Source organism: Arachis ipaensis, chromosome B2 (genome assembly GCF_059453495.1).
Source record: "Arachis ipaensis isolate K30076 ecotype BB chromosome B2, ASM5945349v1, whole genome shotgun sequence".
Lineage (NCBI taxonomy): Eukaryota > Viridiplantae > Streptophyta > Magnoliopsida > Fabales > Fabaceae > Arachis > Arachis ipaensis.
In genome coordinates this window covers 29,720,300-29,734,248 of record NC_142437.1, presented here as the reverse complement: position 1 = coordinate 29,734,248, position 13,949 = coordinate 29,720,300, and the positions used below count along the sequence as shown (strand labels likewise).

Genomic DNA, 13,949 nt, shown 5'->3' with positions numbered 1-13,949 from the left:
CTCCACTCGCAATCGTCTAGCATTGTTGTTGTTCCTCCATACATCTTGTTACCTTATGGTTATGATAGGAATTTACTACAAATAAAAATGAAAAATTTAACAAATCAATCATTATATTGTCAACGTTTCGATCGACTTGAACAAAATATGTTAGACAAAGAAAATAAAATATGAGCAAAGAACAAACACAACACCACCTTACCAAGAGATAATTCGTCAAGGAAAATAAATTGTTGTATCAACTGACCTTATTAACTACAAACACAAGAGTGACCCAATTAACTATAATTAAACACAAATCGCCAGAGCCATCAATTATCATCATTTATTTTAAGTAATATAAAACTTAACATGTACTATGATAATTAATTTCTTTTCTTGTTATGAATTCAAATGGTGCTCAATATCTATATTTTGCCTTTTGAAAAAACATAAAAATGGAAACATATGATAATAGAGCTATAATAATATGATTGATATTCTATAATAAAATTAATTAAACTAATATACACGAGAACTAATTTTTTACTTTTAAAAAAAATTCTACAACAATGTACTTCTTAGTGCTTGTTTGGGCGCCATATCTTAAAAAAAAAAGATCTTTTATTAATGAAAAAAGATTTTTTTTTATTTGTTAGTGTATTTTGCAAATTTTTATTAGTAAAAGTAAAAGCATTAGAAAAATAAAAACGCATATTTTTTAAGAAGCTATAATTTACATCTTTTTTTAAAAGATATTTTTTCATTAAAAAAAAGATGTTTTTCATGTAATAAATAAACAAAAAAGTACCATAATTGATAGATAAAAAGATCTTTTGGAATGAGATATCCAAACATAAATTTACTTTTACTTTTCTATAAGATTTTTTTAAAAAATAATTCGAAAAAAATATTTTTTTAAAAACTTACCTAAATAAGCCCTTAATCTTATTTCACTTTTACCTTTAAAGTTTGTATTTTTTTTTATAACTCTACTACTCATTTAATGTGTCAACAAATTTTTTACACCAATCAACTTCAAACAATATATAAAGCCAATACTAATTGAAATTTAAAAATAAAACCGGCAGAAATCTAACTTAAACACAAACACGACGACAAAAGGAGAGTACAAAAAGATTGATATTTAATTCCATGTATTTAAAAATATATTGTATAAATTATATTAATTATTTTTATTATAGAGTCTTTGTTTAATTAAAAAATCAACAAATGGTGAAAATTGGTGACGATTACATGTGTCCTAATTTCTTAAAAAAAAATCTAAATACAAGATTAAATTTGAATATACACTATTTATTTTATTTTTGAGTACTAATTTTAAAATTTTAAAAGAAAATTCTACAATAATGTACTCCTTAATCTTATTTCACTCTTACATTTAAAATTTGTATTTTTTTATAACCGTCGAGGCACCAACTATAGATAGAAGCACTACTATTACTAAAGTCACCAAAAAAAAAAGCACCACTATTACTAATTCAATGTCTCAACAAATTTCTTATACGAACTAGTTTTAAACAATATATAAAGTTAATACTAAAGTTTGATGTCCCATTATTTTGGACATCACATAATTTTTTTAATATTTTATCTTTATCATATTATATATAATATTTATTTAAAGTATTTTCATTTTTAATAAATTTAAAGATATGTTATTGTACACTATTATATAAAATATCTAATAAAAAATAAAATTATAAATTTTATAATAAATAATTAAAATAAATAATTAACAATTTTTTTTAAATAAACAATACATTCATAAGACTAATAAAAATGATAACTTTATAATAAAATTTTGGTAATAATATATATCTTTTAAAATTTAAAAATAAAACAAAGAGAAATCTAACTTAGACACAAACAAAACAAGGTGAATTATAGTGTACAGATTTAAGTTTATAGATATTCCCGTAACATAACTCTTCTTGCAATACGTGTACTATTTTGTCTTTAGATTGGAGAAGCAATTTGTGGTGACCTAGAAAGTTAGTGGCTTGGCTTAGTCAGCCACAATAAAGGAGAAGTCATTTATGTTGCATTGGACCTTTTGTTGTATATAAGTTGGTCCTTGACTCTCTTGATTTTTTTTTTTTCTCTTTAATGGTCCTGCAAGAAAAATAAAAAAAGAATTTTAAACTTTTAATACCAATAATAAGATTAATTAGCTAAGATAAAAAATATTAATTAGCTAAAATATGATTTTAATTTTAATTGATATAATTATTTTTTACAAAAATTATGGCATATGTGCTTTTTAAGTGACAGAGAAAATTGATAATATTCTATATAATATATATCAAAGAGAGTTTTTTTCTTGTATAATTCAAAAATGAAAAAAGAGTTACATGACTTTCTTTAATTCATTTGTAAACTAATATTTTATGAGAAATGTTTTAGAACTAGCAACTTTTAAAGTTTTGGTCATTATTTAGTCAGCACAAATATTAAATTATTTTTAACAAATAAATTTTATTAATTTATGTATGTAAATTCTAAAAAATATAGGTACAAACTGTATTGATTTATGTGTATAAAACTCTAGTAAATATAAATACAAATTATATGCTTTTATGTATAAAGCGTATGTAAATAACTAAATATAGATATAAATTATTGTTAACAAAAAATAATAATATTTACTAGCAGCTATGTAGTATTGTTCATATTCTAATTCAACTTACCATTTTTCTATCCATAATTCTATATCAATTACTTGCAAAATTTATTATATATATAATACTTAAAATTGTTAATAATAATAAGGTAAAAAACACATTTAAGCCAAAGGGGAGTATTTTATTACACATATCAGCCAATTGAGAATCTGATTCATCAATCAATCAAAGTACACTATAATGTAATTCGAAACAACCTTATTCGAATTACATTCCTTAATAATTCGAATCAACACATAACGAATTATGCCCAATGAGTACGTACAAGTAATTCGAAGCAACATGTATCGAATTACAAAAGCATAATTCAAATAGACTCGATTCGAATTAGTAGCATCACGTGACGAAAAGGGAGTTCGAATCATATAGATTCGAATTACTCACTTTTGGTAACATATGGTAATTCGAATTTTATTGATTCGAATTACAAGGGAGAGGCTTATATAAGGAGTTCGAACCAAGGTCATTCGAATCAGTTTTCCATTCTCATACCCCACCAAATCCCAGAGAAAACGACCCAGAATCGGTCCGAGAAAGACTGGAGCGGCATACTCAGGCGATGGGGACGATCCGGGAAGGCTGTATCGTTTGGATGGAGTTGCTCATATCGCCAGGGTGATCAACGACGAGGTTAGTTGTTTTTGATAGTGGTTTATGATAGTGGTTTATGTTAGTGGTTTATGAAAGCGGTATTGCAAGTGGTTTATGTTAGCGGTTTTGCATGCGGTTTTATTGGCGATTTATGTTAATGGTTTGGGTTAGTGGTATTGCATGCGGTTTATTCTAGTGGTTTTGTTTGCAGTTTTATTGGTGGTTTATTTTAGCGATTTATGTTAGCGGTTTAGGGTGGTGGTATTGGAGGTGGTTAATTGAGTGGTTTTGCATGTGATTTTTGTAAGTGGATTTGCATGTGGTTTATGTTAGTGGTTTTTTGGATGCAGTTTTAGTATGCGATTTTGCTAGTGGTTTACTACATTTTGCTTTTGCATGTGGTATTTGTTAGTTGTTTACGTCATGAATTGCATCTGTTAGTGGTATTGTAATTCGTTCTAATTATGCAGTCCATGTAATGCGCAGCCCCGGCGTTGCATATCGAGCATGCGGCGGCAGCAGGGATGCGACTCGATGAGAGGTACGTTCCATACTTACAGATGGCCGGATTATACCATCTTGCGAGACTGAACGACAGATGGTTCCGATTGGACGAGCCCCTTGTGAGTGCCTTCGTGGAGAGGTGGCGTCTGGAGACGCACACGTTCCACATGCCGTTCGGAGAGTGCACGATCACACTTCAGGATGTCGCGTACCAGTTGGGGTTGCCAGTGGACGGACGTTACGTCAGTGGTTGCCTGACAGACTTCCACGTATACATACAGGGTGGCAGGCCAGCTTGGCAGTGGTTCCAGAAGTTGCTCGGTGTGTTACCTCCCGCGAACCAAATTCAAAAGTTCGCAGTGAACTGCACCTGGTTCCAGGAGACTTTTGGAGAGTGTCCCGAGGGGGCCAATGAGGAGACAGTGAGGTGCTTTGCCCATGCCTATCATGATGTTGTTGGGCACCCAGCTGTTTGCCGACAAGTCCGGCAATCGTATTCACATCAGATGGCTACCGTTCGTGGCTAGGCTTGAGGAGATGGGTGGCTACAGCTGGGGGTCGGCGGCACTAGCATGGTTGTACCGGTGCATGTGCCGAGTGGCCAATAGACATATCGTGAAGTTAGCTGGGCCGTTACAGTTACTTCAGTCCTCGATCTTTTGGCGCTTTCCTGGATTTAGGCCTGCTGGGTATGATGTGTTTAGTTGGCCCCTGGCCTCGAGGTACCACTATCGCAGTTTACTATGCATCTTTATTTTATTTATTTCCAATTTCGCCTGTAATGTTATACTATTTCGTCACATTCATGAATGCGCTACCATGTTGACTTCCTATGCAGGTGGTCAGGTTACAATCCTGGCATTAGCGAGAAGGGACCTCGGGTGCAAATGACTCAACTGAGGATTGACATGTTACAGGCTAGGGATGTGAGTATGCTAACCTCCTAAGTATAGTAAATGCATAGTTAACTATAGCTAATTATAGCTTCGACCTGCTCAAAACGATTTGGTCTAACGAATTTGAGCTGCTTTTTTTCAGTTTATATGGATGCCCTATAGCACACCCGACGTCCTTCAGGTTGTCCATCCGGAGGTGTTGGAGCCTCGTCATACGACGTTATGGCGGTGTGTGACGTCACTGATATATTTTGCGGTGGTTGAGTGGCATCAGATTGATAGGGTGTTACCCTAGTTCGGCGGCGTACAGGCCCGCCCGCAGCCCGTCCTGAACATTGACTTCTTGATGTCGAAGGACGGGAGAGGAGGTGATCATTGGTTCCTGCACCACTTGCAGCACTGGCATCTTCACTGGGAGACACGTGCGGATCACGTTCTGCAGTTCGGCGTTGTTGCCGACCCGGGACCCTCACATGACTTCTTGGACTGGTGGCATCAGCACGGAAAGAGGTTCTTGTCACCTGAGATGTACTTGGGGGATCCGAGAGCCATTCCTATTCTGGTTGAGGCGACGCAGAGGGGTTCTGGCCGAGTACCTGATATGGACCGAGTTGACGACGTTCCTGATAAGCGTCGGGTTGAGAGGAGAGCTCGAGTCGGGACACGACGGAGCCAGCATGAGTGGAGGTGGCTGGACCAGGCTATGGAGGAGGGTGACGACGCAGGTAAGGGCGGTGGTCGACGACGAGGGCGTGGAGGCAGACGGAGAGCGCCTGCTGCTAGGCAGGATCACGGTGATCGTGGTGAGGATGCCGCTGGAGGAGGGCCTGCAGTGGGGGGTGTTAGTCCCGATCATGGCGGGCATGGTGGAGAGTGGTATGGGTCCGGTATGGGAGATCCTTCTGCCCATGATGATGCTAGACTTGGACAGGGGTCGCTCGGAGATTATTTCGTTGGTGTTCCCGCTGACGATCAGACACTTCAGGAGAGTACGCCATGGGTGAGTCTAGGATCCATGTTTCCAGACTTTCTTGCCGGTGATGGTCTTGATGCAGAGTTCGGTGGATCACACTTCCTAGATGAGATCAGTGCCATCATGCAGGAGGATGAGGCTTCCCGTCGATGGGGTCAGACGACGGGGACACAAGCACCGTTAGCTGTCGATCTGAATGAGCCTCCCTCCGTGGCTCCTGTTGAGTATTCTGCCTTGGGTGGTATCCCACCATCCGCACATACTGTGAGGTCACAGTCAGTTGCCGGGCCGTCTTCATCCCGAGCTTTACATGTCCAGCCTAGGATGCCTGCACAGCCACCCCCGGAGGACAAGGAGGATGAGATCGAGGATGAGGAGCAGCTTATCTGGAGAGGTCAGAGAACACGGGTTCCACGTCGGTGCTTCACGGGGTCGCACTTATTTAGATGATTTGTGTATTGTGTTGTATGTTATTTCATGATCAGTGTTGTGTGTAACCTATTTTTGTTTATGTATTTCGTTATCAGTGTTGTTTCGTAGCCAGCTTTAGTTTATCAGTTGATGTATGTGTGCGGTACTTTATTGCGTTATCGTCTATCAGTCAGTATGAAAACATGTGTACTTAGCTTATTTAACCTATTTCCATATTTTAGTTAGCATGTTTCATTTAATTTGAAAGTTCATGTTATTGTCTTAACTATAGGCTGACCAAGTGATATTTCATGTCGGAAATGGATCACATTCATTAATTAATAAGACATTTAAAATACATTACTTTTACTGTAACAATTTCTCATGACTAAACACCGACAACTTAGCAAACCTAAAACATTCGTGTCAAAAAAAAATTTGAATGATCAAACTAATACAACTAACAACACAACACCACACCTACTCATTTCTCCCTCCATGGCTGGGTCCTCCGACCTCTGGGCAACTCCGACGAGTGTGTCCGGGTTGCCGACAGAGGCCACATCTCTTTGGCCGGTTCGGATCTGCCTCGTCCATATTGGTCCGTATCCGAGTGGACCTGGGACGACCCTCCCTCGCACGCCTCTTGTTCGGGTTCGGTATCACTGTAGGCCCATCATATGGTGGCCAGAAACCTTCCAGAATGGGAGCTGCGAATCCCATCCGATACACACTAAAAATCGAACTAAGACGATACACCTGGTGGACGTATGGCTGCCAAGTAACCCATGAGTAGGCACAGCATGCCAATATGTGCGAACACAGAAAATGAAGTGCCTGAAAGTATCCACAGTCACATGTCTGAGATCCAAGGGAGACCCTGTAGCTACCCAGTGAGAACGAACCAGTCGGAGTCGTCTCTACCACGGTGTACTCTGAGTTATCCCTGTCGTACACAGTCACAGTGAAGCACCTCTCCGTCTTCAAATTGGCCTCGATACATTTAACCAGGTGTTGACTGAATTGTTGTCCGGTACCCAGCTGGGCCTCGGCTTCTCTCCCCTTGCGGACAAATAGTTTGGCCAACCTTCTGCATGTGGCCTTCATCAGCGAGCACACAGGTAGGTTCCTGACACCCTTCATGATTGAGTTCACACACTCAGAGATATTCGTCGTCATATGCCCGAATCTGCGTCCCTCATCACAATACTATGTCCACAATGAATACTCAATCTGGTTCGCCCAGTCACACATCGCCGGATCTTTAGAGCGTAGAATATCAAACCAGTAATCGAACTCGTCCTTGGTCTTAGCATATGCAGTGTTCACAAGAAGCCTGCTTGCGTCTTTGCCGTTGAAGGTGAGGGCGAAATTTGCTGCTACGTGTCGAATGCAGAACGCCCGGTATGCAGCTGGAGGTAGCCATCCCCCGTCGGGAGCCTCAAGCGCGGCCTTGATGCTGTTATCCCTGTCCGAAATAACCAGCAGACCCGGCTGCGGCGTCACGTGCTGATGCAGGTGGGAGAGAAAGAAGGACCACGACTTAGCATTCTCACCCTCGACTAGTGCGAATGCAACAGGAAGTATGTTGGAGTTCCCATCCTGTGCAATTGCGATAAGCAACGTTCCCCCATACTTGCCATATAGATGGGTGCCGTCAATACTCACCAACGGCTTGCAATGACGGAATGCCTCGATACATGGTGGGAACGTCCAGAACAACCTGTAAAAATAAGCCTGAGACTCGTTCAGCTGTCCCCCAACTCGAACAGGGCTAGTCCTAAGGACTGCAACAGTACCAAGCATGGTCAACTGGACTCCTAACACCCACCTAGGGAGCTCGTTGTATGACTCATCCCAGTCACCGTAGATGATGGCAACAGCCTTCTGCTTCACCAACCAGACCCTCCGGTACGTCGGCCTGAACCCAAAGTGTGTGGCCGTGGCATTTAGGAGCACCTTGATGCTGACGGATGCATCAGCCCTAACCATTGGCATAATGAATGCCGCTATCACATGATAATCCAAACTCCTGTGGTCGCTGGAGATGGAGGTTGCGAGACACGTATGCAGTCTATTGTATCGTTTGACCTCCCAAATGCCCTTTCGCTGCCGGAGACTCAACCGAATCAACCATGTGCACCCATTCCCAAACTCGGAACACTTGCCCACATACCGGCGATAGTCCGACTCAACTACCTTGTATTGTACCCCTCGGCGGATGCTGTAAGTCTTCACACTTAACAGGGCCTCATCTTTATCCCGAAATTGCTGACCAACCTGGAACTCTGTCAGACCAGCAGACCCTTCCGCATCTCTAGCGCCAAATCCAGCAGGCTGCCCAGGAACCCCCTCCTGCCTCATGGCATCCAGGTCCAAAGATGAAAAATGTGGAGGGTACTGGTGTGTGCCAGAGCTAGAACCACCTCCCGCCTCTGCAGGCTCACTCGCTCCAACATCATCGCCACTGTCATCAGAAATCATATCCGACTCGACATCATCGTCCTCTGGATCGTCAAACAATCCATCTCCAAGACCATCCGGTGCAGCACAATGTAGAGAGGTCGGCAGAAAGTCCCCTGTTCCAACCTCGTCGCCAACACTGCCGTTGAGATCAACAGCGAACGAAGGGGAGGCAACAGGCTGGATCGGTGGCTCGTACGCAGGGACGGACGAAGAAGCAAGGGCAGGTCTCGAGCTAGAACCGGCCACCGTGGCTAAAGTGTTGGTATTCCGGTTCGAACCCCCCAAACTGGATACCACATCAACCAACTTTGCCAACAGCTCTGGTGTCTTCACTTCGGGAAACTGCCGGCGACAATGAAACATAATCTGCAAGTCCTCATCACTCCCGATCGTGAAACAATCATACTTCACGGTATCTTAGAGCACCGTGATTAGAATGCGATAGAAAAACTTCTTAACCCTTTTCACACCTTCCAGACCAAGTTTCAGCATTACAGAGCTAACAAGGTCATCATAGCTCGTCGTAGGCCTCACGATAATACAGAGAGGATCCTTTTCGGTGAACTTCACACCGGAACGAGTTTTTCTCTTAATCGATCCTCTGTGATGAACCAACACTACAAAACTGTCCTTACTAGCCATCTGACCCCTCTAATGAGAGCAACTCACATTCACATCATATATATACAGGTCTGGTTCACAATAATCTGAATCATCCTCATTCGCACTATATATATATAATTTGAATCAACACATTTCGAATTACCATTTGTTACGAAATGTGAGGAATTCGAGTCAATATGATTCGAACTTCCTCCTAGTCATGTGTTGGTACTAATTCGAATTGACATTATTCGAATTATGCTTCTGTAATTTGAACCAAGTTGATTCGAATTACTTGTCCGCAATGGTTGGGCATAATTCGTGCTGTTTTGATTCGAATTATGAAGGAATGTAATTCGAATTTTGTTGCTTCGAACTACATTATAGTGTGCTTTGGTTGATTCTTGCTTCAGATTCTTGTTTGGCTGAAATGCGTAATAAACTTCTCTCCTTGGCTTATATGTATTTTTTACCCTAATAATAATAACATTTTATTAATTCAATTATGAAGTATATTTAAAAATTGACATTATGTTTTCAATTATTTACATATTTATTTAACTATTTTTTCCATTAATCTGTTAAATACTTCTAAATTCTAATAGTATTTAATTTATATATTTGATACATGTATTAAAATGACTAAAAAATACAAACAAAGAAAAATTTTATAAAAAAAGTCTAATTATCCAATGTTTATATATAAATGGTCCTTGGGTTTGATTATAGTGAAATTGACTTTATTTTTTTAATTTGTAATTAAGTGAAATAATTACATGAGTGAAAAAATTTGAAATATAAAATTAGAGAGTTATGTATTTATAATGTACATTGTCTTTGATTTTTAGACCAAAAAGCACAATTTAACTCCCTTATAATATTTTTTAGTCGTATGTAAATTAATAAAAAGAGTATTTTAATTTTTTTAAATCAAATTCAAAATTCTAATTTCTATTACAATTAAAAAGCTTTAATCCTGAAAATAGTTACTTTAGAATTTAAAAAATTAAATATAAAGATCATGAACTCATTTTGAATCAATACTTTGTTATTGATTTTATTTAATTAATAATACTATATACTAGTAATACGTATAATTTAGATATATGACCATAATTAGCACAAACAATTTAAAATGGATTAAAGAGAAGATTTTTTAAAAGTTATAAAAAAATGTACATTTTATAAATAAAAAAAATGTTATTTTAGTATCTTTTAAAGAAGAAGAGTAGGATTTTCTCTTAAATTTTATCAACAATAATATATAGTTATAGATAAGTTTGGATTAATATTATGACTAATTTATTACCAATATATTTATTTCACTTATTAATGGTGGAAGATTGCTTCTAACTAGAAATTAAAGACTCATTTTTTACAAAAACTTATATGTTCATTGTCAAGTTGACATAAAATTAGAGTTCTTTAAGTTAAAACACTTATGTAATGCTAATTGAATGTGCAACAGCAAAAGTATTAGAGCTGAGCCTCACTGATATTTAAATACTAATCAAATTAACCTATAAATAACGTAAAAATGACCCTAAATTTGAAATAATATTTTTTTAATTTGAATATTAATATTTTTGTTGTTATTGTTATTGTTGTTGTTAAAAGATTAAGTTGCAATGGAAGATGTTATTATTTTTAATGATCCAATATAGATTGATGACCAAATTTTCAATTCAATCAACTAAGCCAACCTGGATTTACCAATTCGACTAATAAGATCAAACTCGATTTAATAACTATGCTAAAATCAACTTTTACTAATTTTTTTTATCTAAGAACTTAATTTCATTAAACAAAAAATATGAGGGTCATCTTGGTTTTTTGAAAATGTAATTTTTTTTCTTTTTGATAAACAAAAAAAAGCCATTGCCCATTAAGGGGTAAGCTTTAGCTTATATTGTTTAAGATTTAAGAGTATAAGACTTGGGTTTAAGTTTAGGGTTATAATTATTATTGTTTTTGTGGAGGTTGGTGGTTATATAGCTCGTTTGTCGATAAATTTTTGTAAATTTTCCGTTGAGATGAGTTACACGTCGGCAATAAGAGAATAAGGGGTGGATATCTGTAAAAATCACTCCGACGCTCAAGTTAATAAGTGAATAATAGGCTTTGTAAGTTGTAATAATTTGAACAACATTTCTTACCCTTTCTTTTATATCTGCAATGGAAGATAATGGTTGAGTTAGGGGTGTTCATGGATCGGATCTAATTCGCATATCCGCGGTATTTATCCGAATCCGATCCGATCCGCACACTAATTGGATCGGATTGCGGATTTTGTGTAGGTATGCATATCCGATTCGCATATCCACGTATCCACAAAAATAAAGAAATAAATAAGTAAATATTTTTTTATGTTTTATTTCAACTAATAATTATCATATATGTTGTATTATTTTAATTTATTATTTAAAAAAATATGTTTAATATTATTTTAAGAGTAAACATATTTAAAAGAATAGAAAAAATAAATTTTATTGATATTTTTTAATAAAAATAAACTTTTAAAAATATTTTTTGTGTTTTACGGATATATCCAATCCGACCCAATCTGCAAATGTGCGGATCGGATCGGATTCAAACTTAAAAACTGCGGATATTGGATCCGATCTGATCTGATGATTTTAGTGTGGATCGGATCGAAATTTTGGCCATATCCGATCTGATCCAATCTGCATTCACCCCGTTGAGTCTCCGAGTAATTTTGCCATTAACAGAGAGTAATAGCTCATTTGAGCGTTTTGAGATCTGCTTTGATGATCATTATTGAAAACGAATCTATAACATTCTTGACCGAATTATAATGTATGACCGATTTATAACGATCATATCAATTATGATTTTGTAAGGTTTACGTTTTAAAGTTTTAGATTTAGAGTTTATGATGTTTTATTATTTATTTATTTTTTTGTTTTCTCTTTTTTTTTGTTTACTTTTAATGGCAAGTTAAATTTACAGAGCACTACACTCTTTATTTTTTTTAAAAGTGTACTAACATTTGTTTGTACTGATATACTAATATTTGATGCATTGACTCTAAATTTATTTTATTTATATTCGACATAATAATATACACAAAAAATAAGATAATAAATCAGTGTATTTATGATTAAAAAATAATTTATTGCAAATAGAATTAGATAAAAAAAACTTTAAGATACGAGTACGGTTAGAGTTCAAAGATCCTTAGTTCTCGAATAGAATAGAGTTGAATTTTAAAAATAATTTAAACACGCAAATAGAATTAGGATAGAATCTAAATTCTATTCTATTATTATCCAATACATTGCTAATCCAAAAGTCATTATTTAAGGTTTAATTTAGAATTGTAATTATTGCAAGTTATTTTTAGAAATTTATGGTACTATTAACTAATTATGTAGATATTTATTTATGAAAATGTATTTAAAAAAATGTGCAGTCTTTGTTAAAAATATTTTTTTTTCATAAACCTCCATTAGAAATTTATATTACTATAAAATTGTTATTAGGCAAAAAAAAAAATTCTTGAACAAAACTCTTAAAACTCTTGAATAATAAATAAATAAGGTTATCAAATTTTTACATATGATCACTCTAATGTGATTTTAGCCAAGCCAACCTTTCCATCACAAGCCCTAATTGCTACAAGAGGGAGAGTAAAAGACGTGTCCGTAAACAAAAATTTCAGGGAAAATCTCTGTACTTTGCATCTGTACCGTAGTGTGTGACCCACAAAATAATGATAAAAAAAATATAAAAATATTGATATTTAATCTCATAGATTTAAAAATGTATTATATAAATTATATTAATCCTTTTTATTATAGAGTCTTTGTCCAATTAAGAAATTAACAAATGGTAAAATTTGGTGACAATAAAGTGTGTTCTAATTTTTTAAAAAGTCTAAATATAAATTAAATATTATAAGTCAATGGATAAATAAATTTCAAATTCTCAAATTAAAACCATAAATAATGCTTTGTTGTTATAAATATATTTATTGTGGATGTTCTAGCGAGACGTTGGGTCTTTGGTTAAGAGTTAGATCCTTGGCTATAAATAACTCCTCTCATATTCTCTAATTTACACGATCAATAATAAAATTATCTATCATTCTATTCCTATTCTCTTTCTTCCTTCCCTCAAACCCTAATCCTTATTTTCATAACACATTATCAATACGAATTTTACTTTACGGTTAAGTAATTATCTTTTTCTTATTATTCACTTTATTTTTTCTCCTTTTTTAAATTTTATATATATATATATACATTCACGTTTTTTTAAGAAAAAATATACCACACATAAATAACTACTTTACGGTTAAGTAATTATTGTTGGCACTTAGCTACTACGTAATTAATCATTTTATTACCTTGGTTTGGGGTATTGATAGATTCTTGCTTTTGCTATCTTCTATAATGTTGTATCCTGCTGTCTTTTAAAATCCGTTGTTTATTCATACTACTTCTCTTTATGGTTTGTGTTATATTTTTGTCCTGCTGCTGCAGATTACCACATGCTCCAAATATGGAGATTTACTCTATGTATGGGGTCGGGATTCCATTGTAAGGAGCCTATGTTTATAAGTCAACCTCCCAATCGGAATGCTACATTTCGTTTCAGATTGACACATCAGCAATTGGTGGAGATGAGGACCCTTTTTTAAAGGATGGAGTTTATAGTGCCAACAGGGATGAAACCGATCCTCTTTTAAGCGCTGGTTTCATTTGTGCAAGAGGTTGGCGGGGAAAAACCCGCTTTAATCCTTCAGGCATCTAAACGTTCATAAGGGAGTATGAAGACGCTGCTCCGGCTAATCTTCTC

At 35.8% G+C, this 13,949-nt stretch overlaps 2 protein-coding genes across 2 annotated transcripts; one reads left to right on the top strand and one right to left on the bottom strand.

Moving 5' to 3' along the window:
• Window positions 1-5,201: 5,201 nt before the first annotated feature.
• On the top strand, window positions 5,202-6,098 carry LOC148573456 (uncharacterized). Its single transcript, XM_088504594.1, has one exon. The coding sequence runs from the start codon at window positions 5,202-5,204 to the stop codon at window positions 6,096-6,098; it is 897 nt and encodes a 298-aa protein (XP_088360720.1).
• A 441-nt stretch (window positions 6,099-6,539) lies between these two features.
• Window positions 6,540-7,238, bottom strand: LOC148573455 (uncharacterized). The gene has a single exon (XM_088505778.1). It carries the CDS (start codon window positions 7,236-7,238, stop codon window positions 6,540-6,542), a length of 699 nt encoding a protein of 232 aa, XP_088361904.1.
• Window positions 7,239-13,949: the final 6,711 nt, after the last annotated feature.